This window comes from Lissotriton helveticus, chromosome 8 (assembly GCF_964261635.1).
Source record: "Lissotriton helveticus chromosome 8, aLisHel1.1, whole genome shotgun sequence".
NCBI lineage: Eukaryota > Metazoa > Chordata > Amphibia > Caudata > Salamandridae > Lissotriton > Lissotriton helveticus.
Window position 1 is genome coordinate 740,887,812 of NC_136069.1, and position 21,271 is coordinate 740,909,082.

Here is a 21,271-nt window from a genome sequence, read left to right on the forward strand (position 1 = left end):
GATGCTTAATCCCTTAAATTTTACTTTCAAAACCTTTCTTTATATCAGACTTAGCCTCTTCATAGTGAGCCATATCCGTCTCTGCGCCATATCCGTCTCTGCGCTAAATCCACTTTTTAACACCGAGCCTCACCTACTCACCTCCCAGCCTCCTCACCACTCGTTCCTTTCGGCTGCCGCTTTCTTCTCCCACCTGCCCAGTCAATAAGTCCACACCGGGTCTTACTTGGCACCTATGTAGTTGATTTGTTCCTTGTAGTTTTCTCTCTGATGAAATGTATTGGCCTTAGCCTCTGCTTCCCCCCCCGCACATAGCCAGCAACAACATCCACCTCCAAAGTCACTTCCCGGGTCTAGAATGCCCTTCGCCTCTGTTTTTGCCGGTTTCACTGTTTCAGTTTTTTTTCCCACATGTTTTAACCGCGAATCTGCAATTTTCCCTGGAGAGCTTGGCTCTCGGATGTTAGAGGGTTGGGCCAGGGAGTGTGGGAAGAGGTGCCGGGTTTGGCAACCCTTGTCCTTGGAGCTGATGGAATGGGTGGTGGGGGCCTTGTCGCAGGTTGGCAGGGACGCGGGGGAACACTGGCTGTTCGCTACACTAATGTTGTGGATGTTTGCGGGGGCTTTTCGGGTGTCTGAGTTGTAGGGAGCCAGAGGAAGTGCTGCAATTTTGTGGTCCGAGGTTTCCTTTAGAGGGGCCAAGGTCTGCATTTGTCTACAAAAGTCTAAAACGGGCCAGATGTGCGTGGGGCGATGGGTGTCTTTGCCGGCGGCGAATTGGGAAGGGATATCCCCCGTGTGGTAGGGGTAGCGACTGAGGACGGGGCGCCGGCGGAAGGGGTGGTTTTCAGGCATGCGAATGGGCGGGCGGCTACAGGCCCGCAGCTTCTGGCTAAATTGCGGAAAACTTTAGCTCTGCTGGGTTTGGATGGGAGGCGCTATGATACGCATTCTTTCCATATCGGCGCGGCTTCGGAAGTGCGCAGCAAAGGGTGGGGGCGAGGGGACAGCGCGCGTTTGGGTAGGTGGTCGTCCGAATGTTACAGGCGCTATGTGCGTTGTGCAGTTAGCCAATGATAGCGCGGTTGTCTATGCTGCTCCTGTTCTTACTCTTGATTCTCGTTTCAGGTTTGGTGGCGGGTCCCCTCGCCAGGGATATGGCAGTGTGGATCGTGGGCCATTCCTTTGTTAAAGGGGCCCAGGTGCAAGCCCGGGACAGTTATTTTGGAGAAAATCTGGGGTTTAATTCTAATTTTTTTAATGTATGTTGGAGGGGAAAAGGGGGTATGCTCTGGAGGGATTTGGAGGCGACGCTTAATGGGATGTTGGTGGAGGGGAGGTGTCCTAATGTTTTGGTCCTTCATTTAGGGGAAAACGACATGGTCAAGGAGTCGGGTTTGGTGTTGATGAGGGGCCCATAAATAGGGATTTGGAAGAGATCAAGAGGCAATGGTCGGGGTGCAAGGTGGTCTGGACCGAGTTTGTTCCGCGCCGGGTGTGGAGAGGTGCAGTGAAGCCTAGGGCAGTCGATAAGGCCAGGAGGAAGGTGAATGTTGAAATGGTTAGGTTTTGTCGTCATTTAGGCTTCTCGAGAATATGGCACCGGGACATTAGGTATGATGCGCCGGAATTGTTTAGGGGCGACGGTGTTCACCTTTCACGCATGGGGATGGACCTTTATTTGTTGGAATAGCGAGAAGTACTGTCCAGGTTGATGGGGGTGCGTAGAGGGTGACGGGCTACGGAGCAAGCTTCAGCAGAGCAGAGAGTGAGGGGCAGGGGGGGCAGGAAAAGGGGGAGGCAGAGTAGTCGCCTAAACTCCCGCCTTTTCCTGGGTGGCGGAGTTGTTTTTGAAGTTGGCCAAGTTTGGCTGGAGTTTGGTAGTTTATAGTTAACTTTGGGCAGTTGGTGAACAGGAGCGGGGAAAGGTTAGGCAGGTTGGAAGTTTACATTAGAGGTTTGTTAGTTACAGTTGCAAGAAGGCAGATACGATTGGAGGTCTTGGGAGGGGAGGAGTTTCAAAAATGTTATGTGATAGGATTGTGTATTATTTAATGTTATTGAAAGGTATGCATTGTATGTTGCAGGATGTTTTTTTTTATCATGTGGGGATCGTAGGGGTGGTGGGAGGAAAAAGCAAGGGGTCAGGTAAATTGATGTTTAGAGAGAATTTAGTTTTGTAAGGCAAATGCCAGTGAAAATAAAATTGTGATGTGCACCTGTTTCAATAAAGCGGCCTTTTACACACACAAATGGTTGTCGGTGTGGCTTGCCCCCTCTTCCCTCCCAAGCGGATCCAAATGAATGTCAGACAGCTGTCACACTGAGTGCCACTTGAACAAATGCTCTTATCCTCCACTTCCAAACACCCCCCTGCCCCTGCCCCCCACCCATCTATCCCTGTGCACGCGGACCAAAGAGACCTAGGCTTTGCACACCATGTACAAGGCTCCAGACCAAACCTTACCCGATCCACCGCCATCTCCAGAGAGAAGCAAACAGCCATTCAAGCCTCATAGCCCCAGTGCACGCCCTCAACAGCCCTCACGGCCACTTTCTTGCATTCATCTCCCCCACAGACTCACACCTCATGCAACAGCCACCAGAAATCCAATAGCACATAAAAGGCCATGCAAAAACATTACTCAACTGATTTTCAGTACTACACACCTCCAACCTGCTTTCTCTCGTCGATCCAAAAGATTAAAAAAGAATCCTGCCTTATGCTTTCACACAAAGCTCCGATTGTGCTGCCCAAGAAATAACAACCGCTAAAGTAAACACTCGCCACTCATGCCCTATAAAATAACGGGTTTAGCACACTGGGCTTTGATTCACCCGCACCTCAGAAGCAATTCCAACAAACATCCATTTACACACTTGTGCAACAGATCATTGCCCCAGAGGACTCACGCAGCACAGCATGCCTTCATACGGTAGTGCAAACCATGCCCGGAATGAGCTGCTCTTAAGAACCCACCCAGCACAGCATGCCTTCACACAGTCATGCACAGACTCCACCCAGTTTTCAGTGTCCAGCTATCACTTACACTCCCCTACATGTGTAACATTTCCAAAAACTAACAGCCTGATTCATGTACGGGCCGTTTTGCGTGTCCCTAATAGCGATTAATAGCGACTCGCTATTGAGGAAACGCAAAACGGCATTCATGTACTTTTCGGGAAAAAAATAGCGACTCGCACGCGGGCGCTAAAGCCGTTAGCGACCTACAAAAAACGCAGAAAAATCGCTATTTCCGGCTACCTGCGATCGGGATTGCGACTCGCAATCCCGATTGCACGGGATTGCGACTCGCAATCCCGATCGCACGTGATTGCGACTCGCAATCCCGTGCGATCGGGATTGCGAGTCGCATTCTCGCGGGATCTGGAAAACGGGAAGACGCATTCCGAGCACCGTGATGACATCACAACCAGGAAGCAGCCAAATCCCACCCCCAAACACCACAGTGACGCTATCATTCGAGTGTTCACGACGGAAAGCTGCCGCTAAACCTCCGTTAGCGACTCCCGAACCGGCCGAAATTGCGACCGCCATGTCCGACGAACCTCTCCCTGGCCCCAGCACCAGCGCTGGCCGCAAGCGCAAACTAAAGTTCTCCGAGCAGGAGCTGGAGAACCTTATAGAAGGGGTGGTGGCCAACCACGACCAGCTCTTTGGAGCCAACTCAAGGAGGGTCCCAGAGCAGGAGAAGCGGAGGATCTGGGTGGGATTGCCTCCAGCGTCAACTCTGTGGGCGTTGCGGACAGGTCGTTGGAGGAGCTGAAAAAGCGCTGGTACGACCTCCGAGGGCGTGCCAAGGAGAGGGTGGCGGAGCGCCTTGGTGAGGCATCAGGCACTGGAGGTGGTGGACCGACTGTCCCACCCAACACCCCCCTGGAGGACCAGGTAGAGGACACCTTGGAGAGGGAGGCGTGTGTTGGCGTGACCCCTCTGGACTCCTCCCGCCCCACCCAAGACACCCAAGGTAAGTGGCATGCGCCTGCGACCCTGTCCCCTATGACCGTCCCTGACCAAATAGGCTCACTCATTGGCCCTTAGTCATGCCTATGTTGTGCATCAGGAAATGCCCTGAGCATTGTGGGAGACGTAGTATGTCCACAATGTAGTAGTACCACAATGCGGCCAGAAAGGTTCCAAAGTGCGCAAATCCACAGCCATCCAGGGAATGACACCCAGCATGCATGTAACATCTGCACGTCTGACAGTCACATGCACCTAATGAGTATCCACTTACCCTCACAGGTGCGGATGATAGCAGTGACAGCGAGAGGCTGCTGATCGATGAGGAGGCCCAGGAGGAGGAATCCCTACCCGATACCCAGCCACCAGCCCCTGCCGCTGCGCAAACACCAGCAGCCAGGCCCCCCACCGTACCTGCTGCAACATCTGCAGGCCCACCGGCCGCCAAGACCAGAGCCCCCACCTTACCTGCTGCAACATCTGCAGGCCCACCGGCCGCCAAGACCAGAGCCCCCACCTTACCTGCTGCAACATCTGCAGGCCCACCGGCTGCCAAGACCAGAGCCCCCACCTTACCTGCTGCAACATCTGCAGGCCCACCGGCTGCCAACACCAGAGCCCCCACCAATGTGCCTCCAGTGCCTGCCGCACCTGCAACACCAGCTGCTACACCACCTGCAGCTCGTCCAACCAGATCTGGGCCAGCCACATCCGCAACACAGCGGCCGCACAGCAGGAGGGGCAATGGGCATCTCCATGCCTGCATGAGCGTGGAGCGCCGCATGCTCCGAATACACCAGCGCCAGTCGCAGCAGCAAGGAGCCATCCAGCTCCAGCTGCATAAGATTGGCCGCAATGTGGCGGGAGTCGGCGAGCGGATGGACCGCATGACGGCGGCCATGGACCGCATGACGGCGGCAATGGAGGACAATACTGCAGCGCTGGTGAAGCACCGCAGTGTTGCAAGCAGGCGCCACCACCAGCTGTTGAGCCGGCTGTCCACCTATAGTCGCTCAAATTATGTGGCAGCAAATGCCACCACCCAGCTGTCGCGGCGCTCGTTGACCCAGCAGCACCAACTGGTCCAGTGCTGCGAGGACATTACCCGGGTGCTGGAGCACTTGACCACCGCCGTTACCGCACTGCATACACCTGTGCTACCGGCCATTGTGGGGGGAGACGATGCGAGTGAGGGTGCCTCCAGTGTGAGCAGCCACTCTGCCACGCAGGCCCCCCCACCTAGGCGCAGCACCAGGGCTACGCCTGGTACAGCTGCCCAGGATGAGGAAGAGCCTCACAGGCGCCTGGGAATTGTGCGCCGGAGGCGCCAATGACATTGTGTCAAGGACACAGGCGCAGGCTGAAGCTAAGCCTGCCATGAACCTTCACATGCAGTATGCAGGAATACTGCATTTTGTAAATAGTTGTTACCATGGCCCTTTTTTCTTGTGAATCAAACAATTACATTTATTTTGCTGCACACATTCGCCTTGTGTAATCATTACATTTTGCATGCAATTGTGATATGTGGGGTGGGGGAAGGGGGTGGGCTAGAAATTGTTAGCTGTGATGTGGTTGCGACGTCTGTGGCCTTCAGCTGGGTTCTCCCCGCGTGCATGGTGCGCATGTGCTGGTGGCCGGTCGTCCCCCTCAGATTCACTGCCTGAGATGTCAACTGGTATCCGGCGCTTGGTTGCAATGTTATGAAGCATTGCACAGACAGCCACAATGTGGCAGCACGCTGCAGGACTGTAATACATGGCCCCACCTGTCTTGTGCAGTATACGGAACCTGCTCTTGAGCAGGCCAAATGTCCTTTCAATACAGTTCCTTGTCCGGATGTGCGCAACATTGTAGCGCCGTTGCTGAGGTGTGGCAGGGTTGAGGTAAGGGGTCAGGAGGTATTCCCGTAGGGCGTAGCCACTGTCACCTGAATGAGAGGAGCAGATGTTGATTGCCTGTGCAGCGCAGTTACTTCATAGCAATGTGACATTGTCGACAAAGTGTACTTACCAAGTAGGTGTCCTTCCCCAAACTCTCCCCTGATCAGTCGTGTGTGGAGTCCGCTGTGCCTGAAGATGAAGGAGTCATGGGTACTCCCTGGGTACTGGGCCACAATGTCAGTGATGATGGTCTTGGCATTGCAGACCATCTGTATGTTGAGGGAGTGGTAGGACTTCCTGTTGCGGTACATATACTCCGTGCCAGCTGGTGGGCAGATGGCGACGTGGGTACAGTCTATGCAGCCGAGGACATGGGGAAAATGGGCAACATTATAAAATTGTAGTTTGTCAGGTCCAATTCCTGTTGGCTCATGGGAAATGTGATGTGCCGGTGGAGCTGGCTGAGCATGGCGTCAACAAAAGTGTGGAGGCAGCGTGAGATGGTGGGCTGGGATATCCCCCCAGCAGCGGCTACTATGCCCTGGAAACTGCCGGAGGCCAGGAGGTGCAGGCTGCACAATACCTGCACATGTGTGGGCACAGAATTGTTTCGCCTTGTTGGGTGCTGCATGATGGGGTCGAGTTCTTGTATCAGCCAGGTGATCATTTCCCCATTCAGCCTGTATTTTGCATAAATCTGTTCTCTGGTTTTGCCCAGCAAGGTGACCCGCTGCCGGTAGATCCTTGCCTGCCTCATGCGTCTCCTCCGTGCTGCTCGCTGTAGCCTTCGCCGCCTCACCACCATGTACATCCCAGGCATTGTGGAACGCCTAATGCTGCTGCTGAATGTCCTTATGTGTGATTGGTCAGGCCTGGACCTGTTGGTGATTGGCTAACAGTTTTTCAAATTTTGGTTAATCATGGCTTTTATGGTTACCACCTGCTTTGAGTTGTCCTTAAATTGCGCCGCGCAAACGTGCGATTTAGCGCTTTTTCGCTAATGTATTTCTTTCATGAATGCCGATTGAGACAATATTGCGTTTCGCTATTCATTTCGCAGATTCCGTGGTTGGTCGCTATTTCCGTATCGCTAATGCTCGACTTCCCGGAGTCTGCGACTATTACAGCGTAATCGCTATTCCGATCGCTATTATTTTTTAGCGATTTCGCTATTTTGTACTTGAATGCCGATTCCGTGTTTTGCACCCGCAATTGCGTTTTCGCAGCCATTGCGGGCGCTATTTCGCTTCATGAATCAGGCTGTAAGTGAATTACTCTAAAGCCGAGTTAGGTTTAAACAAGCATTAGCAAAGCAATAGGTTTAACGTGTACGCGACTTTGAGCTATTGACATTGAAAATGACAATGCCTTTTATTTATGTTTTGGTTTTTTAAACATAAATAAAAGGCTTTGGCCTAGATGTAGGTAATTTAATTTTACCACTTCTTAAATACCGAATTTTACCGATTCGGTATTTAAGAAGTGGTAAAATAGAGGGGGGGGGATGTAGGTATTACAGAATTGGTAAATACAGAATCGTTAAGATTCGGTATTTACCGATTCTGTAAATTCCGATTCGGTAATGCCCATTGATTCCTATGGGCATTGAAGCCCTTAGGAATCAATGGGCATTACCGAATCGGTATTTATCGATTCGGTAAATACCGATTCCAGCAAGGGTGCAGGGGGTGTCACTTTGACACCCTGTAGCACCCCAAATGCAGGCATGTGTGCCATCTGGCACACAGACATGCCCTAAGGGCATGTCTGTCTGTCACATGGCATAGGTGTGCAGGCACACCTGGATTCGGTATTTTACCACCCAATTGGATTGGGTGGTAAAATACCGAATCTGAAAGGCCTTTGGGACTCAGAAGAGTCCCACCTACATCTAGAAGTTACCGAATCGGTATTTTACCGATTCGGTAAATTTACCGATTCGGTAAAATTGGCCCCCTACATCCCAAAAACCCATTTACCGGTCGGTAACGGCCGAAATCGGCCATTACCGCCCGGTAAATGGCCACCTACATCTGGCCCTTTGTCATTTACAATGCCAATAGCTTGAACTCGCGTAAATGCAAGACCTATTGCATTGCAAATTCTTGATTTTTTATAGAAAGTTGAATGAAATCAGAAAGCAAGGAACATTCTTGTGAAATCACAAAAATGTGTTAAGACTGAGAGGAATCTGATTTAACAAGAGCATAAGACAATAGAAAAAATATGACAAGCCATTCTTTGCTTACCTCACAGCATCTGCCAAATACTCAGTATACTTGTATATTGTATGAGAAAAGTGCATCATCATGGAATGCAAGGACTTCGGACTGGACTTTGTAAGGTAGAGAGCTGATAGGTGTGTGTTCTTGTAAAATGCTGTGGAGAAAAATTGGATTCAAATCATCAAAAGAAAATGGCATCTCACATACTGATACATAATGGCAAATACCAATACAAAACAGAATGCCACAGTAGGCTGTTCACTGCTTTGGTAATTACAGGAGTGAAGATTAGTATGTGCTACTAATACAAAACAAACAGTGATTAATCGCCTGGTAGTTTTGGCTAGAATATTCCTAATATGGCATGGCCAACACTAATTTACAAAACATTTGCACCTTTTGTAATAGCAAATATGAACTAAAAATTGTGGAATAGAATTCTACACAGAAGGATTTCAATATGTTAGGACTGATTCACACATTTACATCCATCACCTTTATGGTTTCTAAGTGAGAATGCATAAAAAGTGGGCTGTGTGCTTGTTGACTTGCTTCCTGAGCTGCTGTGCCAATAGAATTCAACATTCTAATTACTGAGGCGGTCCCAGAAGGCTAAATACATCTAGTGTGCCGAGACTGATGTTTATTTGGTTGATACATTTAAAGTGGCATAGTGTGATGAAATGGAATGGTGTTCAGAGACATACATTTTCATTGACATTGATTAAAGCATTTCCATAACTTTTTTTTCTGCCAGGAGGTGTGGCCAGCAGCTGGAAGGAATGGCCGTTCACTAGCGCGGCTCCGGAGCCCTCACCTGCTAATCAGGCATATATCCTGAGTACATTAATATTTTTGATACCGCAAATAGTGGGCCCACAGCCATTAAGCTCAGGGGCACCAGCATACCTGGTAATCGCTTTTGCGGGGGCCGGGAAGAGGTGTGTGCGATTCTGACCCAGCGGTGGAGAGGGGATGAAAAATGGCGGCAACAAGACTGGCGTAATCCCACAGATTGGCGGTGCTGGGGATTGGCCTGCCCAGATGGCCTGAAGCCTTTCATCGGCCTGCAGACAACATCGGAGACACTCGGAGGCTGGCCAGATTTGAAGTACAGACTAGCATGCAGATCTGCCTTGCAGGACCGGGGGCAGGCCTCCACCTGCGTGGTCAGGCTCATGCCTGCGAGAACAGGGCAATGGCCCCGTGTGACTGCTTTGATTGGGCCGAGAGGCAGAGCGGTAGGGGAGCTGCAGGAAAGTTAGAAGACTGCACCCGGTGAGTGGGAGAGCTCGAACCCACAAGATAACCATCAGCGGGCCCCGGAATTGGTGCAGGCCCGGCCGGGGGCGCAGGGGAACTTGCGATGTCGAGTCCTGCCCAATATAGACCTGTGGGCCGACTGGTGCATTGGGACACTACTAAGAAAGGATGCTACATGTGGGCTGGGCTTGTGCACTGGCAGCGTGAGCCGAAAGGCGAGGCCTCAGAATAGTACTGTAGCAGGCCAGGTTCTGCCCCCTGAGTGGGAGAGAGGGGACGGATTTCTCAACAGGCGAGTAAAAGAACTTCTGTAGGGGTACTGCGGGCCCCAGACATTGCGAGTGGTGGCAGCTAGAGGACCAACTAGAGCCAAATTTCGGGGTGGGGTTAAGAACATTTTTGGGGGGGCTGAAACTATAAGCAATAGGCAGAGTGGAGCTGCAGAGGCTCTTAGGAGGAGTGAAACAACACCAACGTCTCATTAACATGCAAAAGGTCTTTTAAAGACCTATGAAGTGCTTAGGTGCGGCTGTGTGTGCGCATGGGAAACTGTCTCATACTACGCTGCTCACACGACGGGGGGCTGAAGCCCCTTGAGTCTAATGGGTGTTGCGCGGCTGGTGGCAGCTCTTCCCACCCAGCTGGAAATCTACGGAAGAGATCTGCATGAGATTGTGAAAGGGGTGGCCCCCAGACACAATGCTTTTAACCTGGAGTAATGACACCCCTCTGGGGGCTGGTAAGGAAGGGACAAGGGACATCCAGACTCTGCATGCAGCAAGCCAATCCTGGGTCCGGAAGTGTCAAGTCAAGTGGGACTGTTGTGTAATTCCTTTGACTCAAGCCAACTAAAAAGGACAGCAAATCTATCCGGGTCAAACCGACAGGCTGCTAATGGCCCATGGCCCCTACGCAGGCAGCAGGGAGTACTGAGTTTGGTCCTGCACTTCTAATCCCTTCCTTGCTGGAATGTACGACACTCCAGGATGGCTGGGGCAAAAGGACCCAAGTCTTCATTACAGACTAAGCTGGACAAATATGCCTGGAATAAAAATGGCGAGGAGTCTCAGACCTCCAAAGGTAATGACTCAGAGAAAACACAACCAACCTCTGTGCAGCCGAATCCAAGACTATAGGAGACCATGGCTGCCATCAAAGGGGTATGGTCCTCCCTGGATTCTCAGTTGAACTCCGTGAACACTGAGGTTTCCCTCATGCGGGCTGACCTCCGGAAGTTGGGGATGAAAGTTAAGGAGGTGGAGGAAGCCACCAAACAAATTACTACGGACACCTTCTAACTCAAGGGTCAGGTACAGCAATTGACCGAAAACAGGACAAAATGGAGGCACAACTAGATGAATACGAAGGCAGAACATGTAGCAACAACGTGAGCATCCTGGGGGTGCTGTGGCAAGAGGAAGGCTTGGACGTGGGCCTCTTTGATGAAGAACTGACAGCGAAACCGTTACGTCCAAAATGCCTTTCTAATTTCTTTTCAATTGAGAGGGCCGACCGGGTTCCTGGGGGATGCCCCAGACCAGGGGCTCCACCCCGCCGATTAATAGCTAGAGTCTTCAATTTTCGAGACCGGGATGCGATACTTTAGACAGCACGGACCACTTCACCACTATCACTGGAGAACAGTCAGATATCCTTCTTTCTGAATTTCACAATGAAAGGTCAGAACCAACGTCGGAGTTTTCTGGAGGTGCTTAGAGAAAAGAACATAAGGTACGCCATGCTTTTTCCGACCAAATAGCGCATCGAAGCTGACGGGAAAAACTGGTTCTTTTCTTCCAAGGAGGAGATGTGGGACTAGCTGGAGGGCTGGCAGCAAGTGGGAAAACCTACCAAGAACAGACACACTGGACCAGACCCGACAACTCTCAAGGCCCAAGCAATGATTCACCTGGGAGAGGAGTGGATATGGCCCACGACAGCTGAACTGACAGCATGAACTAAATGCCTGTAATGGACTTGAAGTACAGATAATTGGGGAGAAGGGGGCTTCTAGTTTGCTGGAGGATAACTACTGATACTTAGGGGATCCAGACTGAGACAACGCCTTATTACTTGGAGCAGAATGGTGCACTACCAATTAGATGCCTAAGAGGCCCAGATGGGTTAGTGCGTTGGTCCGCGTTTACAAAGTCTGTAACCCTAGAAATCAAACAAGGGATGATAGGTTGGGACAAAGGCTGCTTTCCATGCACCTACTTAATCGGGGCAGGGGGGCGACGGGCACTCTGCCACGTTGGGGTGTGGGTAGTTCAAAATCCACTGGCAGGGGGGCAGGGAGTGAGGATCAGTTATGGGAAGGATCGGGGTGTTCTGTTTGTTTTTCCTACTAGTCACTCAATAACATTCCCATGCACCAGACAGCTTGTGCATCTCCACCCAAAACCTTTACGACCTAGCAAAAATCAGGGTGAAAGGCGTCCATTTGAAGTACTGGAAGGAGGGCGGGCTGAAGCTGTTTGCGGGAACCTTGGCGATCGAGGGTCGACGCTTGGCCTTGTCCCTCAGAAAATGAGATTGTTACACAGGTAGCGTATACGTCATTGACAATCCTAACCAGGAACGTCAATGGGCTGGGCGATAAAATAAAAAGGGAATTGTCCTGCAATATCTCAAACGCCAGGCTTCCGATATAGTCCTCTTACAAGAAATGCATTTGGTGGGCAATCACTGTAAGGCTCTGACAGATGGGGGTACCAGCTCATGGTCCACGCGGGATACACATCAAGGTCCAGAGGTACAGGTATTTTAATCAAGTAATCCCTTGTGTTAACCCCACACCACACACGGGTGGACCCACATGGTAGGTCTGCGATCTTGGAGGCTAGCTGGAAAGGGAGGCGAGTTAACAACATCTCAATGTATGCCCCCCCGGCTCTAGGTAAGGAAACATTGGTGGACCTGGGCAAGTTCATGCTTGACCTACCACTTGGCATACTGATCCCTGGGGAGATTTCAATATGACGTTAAAAGACCAGTTAGATAGACAACCTGCGCGTCCCTCGCCGAGGCTCAGCGGGCATATGTCGGAGTTTCTGGTCACATGGGCCTCACGGATATATGGCGCCACTATCATCCTGATTTGACATGATTCACATATTTCTCTAACTCACATCATAGCCTTTCCCGTGGAGACTACCTTTTGACCCACTCAGCAAATGTTGGTAGCTTCCGGGATCCATGCTGTCTTTCACGCAGTATCTTGGATCATTCCCCGGTATGGGCGGAACTCTCATTTAACAAGCAGCGCCAGAGAGCCACATTAACCATGAATCCATAGCTACTAAAAGTGCCAGATATTAAAGAACGCTTACAAGAACATTCGAAAAATTACTTCAAAGAAAATGTGGGTTCTGTGGAGTCAGCTCAGACGATATGGTAGGCATATAAAGTGGTGGTGAAAGTACAGGCACTAGCTCTTAAAGTGGAGTACATTAAGAAGCAACAAGCACAGATAGAACAATTGGAAGCTGATCTCCAGACTCTCGAGGTAGAATACACGCAATCCCCTACTGAGGATGTTCGTCATAAATTACAGGTCAAACAGTTGAAATATAGAACTATGGCGCGTGAACGGGCTGGGGCCAAGCTACTGGCAACCCAACATAGAATGTATGAACTTAGGGATAGAGCGGGAAAGCTGCTTTTCTGGTTAGAACGGAGGGAGTTGGCTGAGCAATGGGTCCCCCATTAAACCGTTGATGGAACCCTGGCTATAACAGATCCTCAGGAGATAGCAGAGGCATTCGCAGATTATTTTGACCAGATCTACACTCCCTCGGCTGTCCCCACCGCTAAAGAGTCCCAACAATTCTTGGCAGATGTGCATCTACCGGTCCTATCCCCAGTGAAAGAGTCGCTGGAGGATGATTTTACTGACGAAGAGGTCCAAAAGGCGACAGGGAACATACAATCCGGGAAAGTGATGGGTCCTAACGGGATCCCTATTGAACTCCTCAAATCTACTAGCTTCCTCATATCACCTTATTGAAAAGTGATGTACAATGAGAGCTATGAAAAAGGGTTATTGCCGGAGGATCAGAGGCTTGCTTCTATGGTAATCATTCGCAAACCGGGAAAACCCGTAAACAAATTTGGATCCTACCGGCCGATCTCCTTAATTAATGTTGAGGCCAAGATTCTAGCGGAATTACTGGCTACCCGGCTGGCGCCGTTCTTTCCCTCGCTTGTGCATGCGGATCAATCCGGCTTTATGCCAGGCCGCAGCACAGCCCTTAATTTCCACAGGCTCCACAATATGATCGGTCACCAACATGTCATTGAAGAAGATGCCATAATCTTAACTTTGGATGCTAAAATGATGTTTGACTCGATAGAGTGGCCATACCTCTTCAAGGTGCTACAATGCTTGGGATTTGGACCAACATTCTTGGGATGCATCAGGTTGCTAAATACAGACCTCACAGGACAAATTAAAGCCAATACCTGCGTATCACATGTGTTTCTGCTGAGGAGGGGTACTAGGCAGGGAAGCCCCCTATCTCCATTGATATTTTCTCTGATACTGGAGACCCTGGTGTCCTGGGTTAGAGGGGATGCAGTGTTGAGGGGATTGAAATGGGCCAAGGGGCAGGAAGACAGGATATCCCACTATGTGGATGATATCCTGCTTTCCTTAGCAGCCCCTGTGAAATCACTTCACAGAATATTAAATATCTTCACAAACTTTGGGAGATATTCGGGATACTCAATTAATTGGTCTAACTTCCTACATATGTAAATGGTATGACCTAGACTTCAATGATTGTGAAGCCGGTCTTTTTAAACTCTCGCTCTCACCTCATTTCACTCTTTCTAGGACCTTAATTTATCGACCCCCGGGACGAACTGGTGTATGGCCCTCCTCACTCCCTGATCTCATTGCCCCTTATTACTACAAACTACTAACTTCTTGATTTTGGGCGACCTTAATTTACATTTCAACAAGACTACCTGCTCCACTAGCACCAACCTCATTGCTGACCTGGCAGGTTTGAACATTATTCTTCACAACTCAGGCCTTCCCACAAAGCCAGAAATTTACTCGATCCTATCGTCTCCAACCTTAATACCGTTTTATATAAATCTGCTATCCCAATCCCTTGGTCCGACCATTTTCTGGTAGAATTCCAAATTAAACATGAGTAGAGCTCCAAGAACCCCGGGTATCCCTCGGGGTGAAGGAACGGCAGAAACTGGAAAGATCTAGACATAAAAAAACTCAATCTTCTTCTAGAAAACACTATGCCGGTTACGTCTATCACTAATCTTGATGATGATATTGTCTTCCATCAATGGCTAACGTCGTCGTTTGATGTATGTCTACCGCCAACCAATAGGAAATATATTCACCACCACCCCCCCAGCCCCCCAGCCCCCTGGTTTTCAGAAAAGCTCAAACAAGAAAAAACTAAATGCAAAAATTTAGAAAGACGCTGGTGCAAAAACTACGAAACAACAATAAAAGCAATGTATAAATTAGCCTAGAGCAAATATCACTCATGTGTAATACGGCTCGGGCAGAGCATGCCAATCAAACTTTTCTACACACACAAAACTGCCCCAAAGTACTGTTCAAAGTTGTAAAGGAACTTTCGGGTGCCTCGTGTCAGCCTAAACCCCCATGTGTGAATTCTAATCAATGCGATAACTTAGCAGAATTCTTTGTTGAAAAAATAGATAACATCTACGCTGACTTTGATAAACAATCCACAACCTTAATAAATTCACAACCTACTGTCCCCTCTACACAATGTCTCTCTGAGGAAGTCGATCCAGCCAACAGCGACACCTGTTTAGACAAATGGACACCACTTTTCCTCCTTCCATGGCATTCTTGCCAGTATCAAATCTGGGTCACCAAAGGATCCGCTCCCCCCATCGGTCCTTCATAAGCTCAATCATCCCATTCTTAACATCATCATGGAACTACTCAACACATCTTTATGTGAAGCAATGGTTCCCTCTGCCTGGAAGCATGCCATGGTCGTACCCCTGCTGAAAAGAGCAAAAACCGATCCGGAGGTCCCATCCAACTTTCGCCCCATTTCCCTTCTTCCAGTTTTCTTCAAAATTCTGAAGAAACATATCAATACCCAACTTACAGTTTTTACTGAGACACATAATATCCTACACACATCACAATCTGGCTTCAGGGCAGGCTTTGCTCCAGAATCTACACTGTTGGGTGTCACTGAAAACATTTGTCAACAAGTCGACAAAGGAGAAACAGTGGCACTTATTTTGTTGGATCTAAGTGCCGCTTTCGATACTGTTTCTCACACTGCTCCCCTAAATACTCTCCAATCCCATGGTGTCACAGGCCTGGCACTCACATGGTTGTCCAGTTTCCTTTCAAACAGGACCCTTCAAGTCTTCTCCCCTACCGCCGATTCCAAGACTCAGGTATCTCAATATGGAGTCCCCCAACCCTCCATACTTAGCCCCTTGCTCTTTAACATCTATGTTAGCCCTCTGGCTACGTTAGCTGAGCAAGCCGAGCAAACCATATATTCGTATGCCGATGACACTCAGCTCATCTTTTCACTCTCCACTAAGGAGACCTCTAAAACATCAGCGCTCAGGTCTGGATTAATAAACATTGCCGACTGGATGCTTGCCCACAAACTAAAGCTTAATGGTGGAAAAACCAAACTCCTCCTCTTCGGTAAAAATAAAACCCTCTGGGGATCCCACCACTGGCCATCTCAAATGGGTTCTCCCCCTCTCCCGTCTCTATCGTCCCGTAACCTTGGTGTCATCCAACTGTCAATGAAGCAACAAGTGGTCAAAGTGGCCTCCACCTGCTTTGCCATACTCAAATGGCTCAGGAAAATTATCTGGATGCTCCCTCTGTCAACCCGAAAAACTGTCATCCAGGCTCTTATTACATCCAGGTTGGATTACGGTAACATACTGTATTTGGGGGCAAGCAAGGAAGTGCTTCACAAGCTACAAGTAGTCCAGAACTCCGCAGCCAGACTGCTCTGTAAACTACCCAAAAGGACTCCCATCTCAGCCTCACTCCAAGAACGTCATTGGCTGAGTATCGACAGTCGGGCCAAATTTAAAGCCCTATGTTATATGCATAATATAAACTCTAACTTAGCTCCTCAATATCACAATGCCTTGCTACCACCACTACCAGCCTCCTTGCCCACTTCGATCCTCGAATCAACACAAATTTCTTGTCCCTAGGATCAAACAAGCCAGAATGGGAGGACGCTTGTTTGCCTATCTGGCCCCCTCCTTCTGGAACTCCTTTCGAACTCACTTAGGTACTGATCCACATTATCTCAAATTCTGAAAAGGCCTAAAAACTTGGCTTTTTAATCAGTAATACCTCCTTTTCCGTTCTGTGTCTAGCCTATTCTTCTTGCTCACTGTGTTCACAGGCGCCAGGAAACCTACGGGTACCTGTCCACTGGATACATTTAATTTAATAATAATAATATTAAATCCGTGCTTTTCCCATTGCATTGGCCGGTTCCCAGACTTCCTCTCGGGTATACAGTGGAGGTGGAGGAGAATGGATTCCGCTATCTGGGAATCTATATCACACTGGATCCTACCGCATTTTACACAAACAATCTTGTTGCCCCCCTAGTTCAACTGAGGAATGATGTGAAACACTGGAGAACTTTGTCTCTCTCATTAGTGGGCCGCTCAGACCTTTTCAAAATGTTGGCGCTTCCCCGTTACCTATATATTTTACAGAATTGCCCGATTAAAATACCAGAGTCCTATTTTAGAAGTGTTGAGAGTGAGGTGAGGACCCTGTTGTGGGATGGGAGGGCCCCCCACATAGCCCTGCATAAGCTGACTAGGAGCTGGTACGATGGAGGCATTGCTCTCCCGGATATACGCCTCTATTACTGGGCTTCACAGCTAGTGGTGGTGAACCACTGAATATAACATCCCCAGTTAGACCCGGCTTACCTCCTGGATCACTATCAGATGGGGAGGGGGAACTAGGTGGCGCGCAACAAAGATGGCCACACACCAGTGAGGCACGTGCCGTCCTGGCACTAACACATACATTTTCCTCATCCTTCGTTGCCAGTTATACACCTGAGTTGCAGAGATTGTAGCCTGTATGCCCAGCAGACTACCGGATGTGCCTTTTCTGGTCTGAATTGCCCATGACCAGCTGAGAAAGTTCGGCAAGTGCAGGACGATGTGGACAAGGGTGAACAAGGGTGCCGGTGCATAATCTGCGCCGAACCCGCAGCTTCTGCCTGATGTGTAGGCCGCCCTGAGGGAAAAACGCCACTGTGTCTCCACATGTCGGCGGAAGGGGCGTGCATATCCTAGAGGCGCTGCGGCAACATCACAGCAATGGCTGCGATGGTGAGGAGATTGGTGGGGAGGGGCCTCAGTGGGAGCAGTCGGGATGAAGGGTCGGATCCGCTCCCGGGGAAGACAGGCATTGCTAGCATTGAGTAATCCCGACCTCTCCCTTGGCCGCACACGGAAAATGGCTGCGAGACGGGCGCGGCGGGAGTGATCATCGGAATCCACGAACCCCCGGCCTGCATTAATAAAGTGGATTGGCTGTCTACTGCCTCCCGACCTGGGAGACGGAGAAGGCCAGGTTAATTTACTGACCACGTGGCAGGGGTAGAGCGGACTATCTGTGCCCCACTCCCCACCTCTATAAACTATTTTGACGCCTGCCAAATAAGTGTTACTCTAAGACAGAAGTTATAAACATTGCCCCTCAGGACGCGAAGGAGGTCTGATTATCACGCCCGCTAGCACAGTGCAGCTGTCTGTACTACAAGTGGAGGCCTCATCATCTAGAAGCTTGTACCATACAATAGCCCCAGCATCTTCATAACTGAGACTATCTCCTGGCAACCAGTACTGACCAGTAGGCAACCCAAGTAGAACGACCCCAGGCGGGAGTAATACTGGACTATTCTCTTAACACTTCGCCTCATCAGATCTTTTTACTACACGTACCGTACAATAGCGCAGTCTCCCTTTCTGGTCAACATGGGCAGAACAGATGGGAAGCAAACCAAGATCCCATTCGAGGCGCAAAAAAAGTCCAGGAACCAAACAGACGACAACCCAGAGTATGTGTCCCCTGACAGTCAAGATGAGTACTGGAAAGCAATATTACTAACTGGGAAAAATAACCTCTCCTCAATTGACGCAAAAATGGATGCCATGAAGTCTCATATGGACGCTATTGTACAAAAAATTTAAAAACATGACCATAGGATTATGGAAGCAGAAAACAGAATCTCTGAGATGGTAGATGGCGTCTCAAGCAGTAAAGAGCTGTTTTCACAGATGGATTGCTTGTTGAAAGTCATTGCAGTCAAAAATGAAGATTTAGAGGCGCTTTCTCTGTGGAACAATGAGCACGTGCTCGGCCATCGGAGACACTTAACACTGTTCGCATGGAAGACTTTATCGAGAATCTGATCCGAAACCTGTTTGGAGCAGACGCATTTTCCCAGCACCTCGTCATTGAGAGAGCACATAGGTCCCTGAGTGTAAGACCTCCTCCCGGGGCACTACCACAAAGTTGTGGAATACGAGAACACCTCCCTTGCTTTCTACCCTGACTTTACCCAAAATATGCAAGAAGCGAGACGGAAATTCACTCCTGTGAGAAAGAAGATGCAAACCTTGAGTTTCCCCTACGCCATGGTAAATCGGCGCGGCTCTGAGTCACACATCAGGGAAAGCCGTATGTGCTTCACAATCCTCAGCAGGTTGATGACTTTCTAAAGAGGTTCCAGCGACCAGCATCCATGGCCACCTCATCTAGGTCTCAATCCAGATCCATGTTTCCACTATCAAAACTGGACTAACCATGATAGGATGAAGATTGATAACCTAGCCTGAGGCACCATCGTTTGTAATTGTATATCCTGGTCCCCAGGGCTTTAAGTGGGCCGGGTCTGTCCGGGTCTGAGCACCGGCAGTTATTTTGAGGGGGCCTCGAAACGGGTCTCTATCGGGCTCTATTTTCGTGACACAACAACTTTGTAAATGTTGCAACGTTTTCCATGGAACATCGTGAAAGTTGAGAAGAAACAAACCTTTGCAATATCGAACCTCTAACACTTTAGCTAAATCGGGTCTGCACCACACTCGCAGCACTCTTCGAGCACTGTAGCCCAGTAGCCGCTTACATCAGCAGTATGTGCGTCATGGCGTCCACCGAGAAAGCTACACAGAAGATGGCAGCAATAGCGCACAAATGATTCATGGAAGGAGGTGTCTTGTCTACTCATCGGATGTACTCTGAATACACACTGCGCATTTGCTTGTAACCAGGTGAATGTATACAATGTGTGGGGTACTCTTTAGTTGCATGCCCATTTTCTGGCTGGCAGCTGCATCATTAAAGCTTGACATTAGCCTGGAGTCATAAACAATGATTACGCCACTGTTATCTGCCCCTCCTGGCTGTGTCACCTGACATTCCTTTTTCACTATTTATTGTTCGGATACTCGGTTTTTCGACGGAAATGTGTAAACAGGGACCTGCTATTTCACAACTCTGAACCCCATCTTGAACCCTCTTTCTTGAGAGACTGCCACCCAAGTATGGCCATTGCCCCCAACCACAAATTACTGGGGAGTCAGGACCCCATTTTGCAGGTGTTTGTGTCATCACCCAGATGGTGCCTGCATTAGCACAATACAATGTCTTTTAAATGCAGCTTTGCCAGTGACTGATGACATTAAAAACATATAAAATTTTGTCACTTATCTCAACCATACATATTCTGTCAACCTCCAAATGAAGAAAGGCAGGGACAGCCCTGCTAGGATTTGAAACCATGATCTACAGCCTCCTCGCGGCTTCACACCTGCCCAAGCGCCTGTATACCCCCTCGGGTGATTGGTGTGCTATACGAATCGATAGAACATAACACAATGACACTCGGGGCTTTAAGTGGGCTGGCTCTGTCCGGGTCTGAGCACCAGCAGTTATTTTCAGGGGGCCTCGAAACGGGGCTCTATCAGGCTCTATTTTCGGGCCAGGCAGAGGTAGTCCGTTTTTCTTTTTTCTTTTTTTTTTTCTTGCACCAAACTTATTTTGCTCTAGCTGGAATTGCCAGGCTAGATTCTGAGGCCTCTGACCTTTGTGCATGCTTTAGATCCTTTCATACATATTCTCATAATATGATGCGAGACTGTGGGAAGTATCACAGTTTAGGACAGAAAGTCCTCTCTTTAATTGATTACTTTTCAGGCACCTATCTCCGAGTCATTCTGAGTAAACTTTTGTTTGTTGGATAAGTTACCTAGAACTAAGGATAATAAAAAAACGTGAAATTTCATAGATTTAGAGCTTTATTTTTGGTAAGCGTAAGATTGCGATCCTGCAACCAGCTGCCAAACACACACAGCGGCACCCGAGTACTTCACAAGTCTTTAAAAGACCATTTGCTTGTTATCGAGGCTTGATGAATTAGCCCCCCCCTAAATGTTTTCTTAGCGCCCCCCCCCCATGAAATTTGGCTCTACTTACGCATTAGCCATACATATCTTTATTTAGAACACACCCCTACTTGGATAGGCCACACCCCTTTAAGAGGTTTGCCCCGCCCCTTTTAGAGCACCCCCAGTTTATTTTCCCCACTTAAAGCCCTGCTGGTCCCGTAGATCCGCTGAGGCAAGGCGCTTGTGTGGGGTACAGTGCCAGGCACCGTACGGTGTGTCCCAGAGGCTCGAGGGGGCCCTCATCATCTGCCGCTCCCGCTCCAGACTGGCAGGCTGCCGCCGCGGCTTTCACAACGAGGCGGCGGCGGCGAGAGGACAGGCTTTAGAGGTCCTGCGGTGGTCGCCCAGAGCTGGGGATGATCTGTTGAGGTGGCCAGCTGTGGTGGTGCGGGCGCCCGTTCCTGAAATCGGCAGTGGCTGCGAGG

At 49.5% G+C, this 21,271-nt stretch overlaps 1 protein-coding gene across 3 annotated transcripts in view; it reads right to left on the reverse strand.

The window, feature by feature from the left end:
- LOC144772892 (acetylserotonin O-methyltransferase-like) overlaps positions 1 to 21,271 on the reverse strand; it is a 719,863-nt gene that overhangs the window by 532,932 nt on the left and 165,660 nt on the right. For all 3 annotated transcript variants that reach the window (XM_078657563.1, XM_078657560.1, XM_078657562.1), the window contains exon 3: positions 8,118 to 8,247. In XM_078657563.1, coding sequence (XP_078513689.1) covers positions 8,118 to 8,247 — 130 coding nt within the window. The remainder of the gene's footprint in view (positions 1 to 8,117; positions 8,248 to 21,271) is intronic.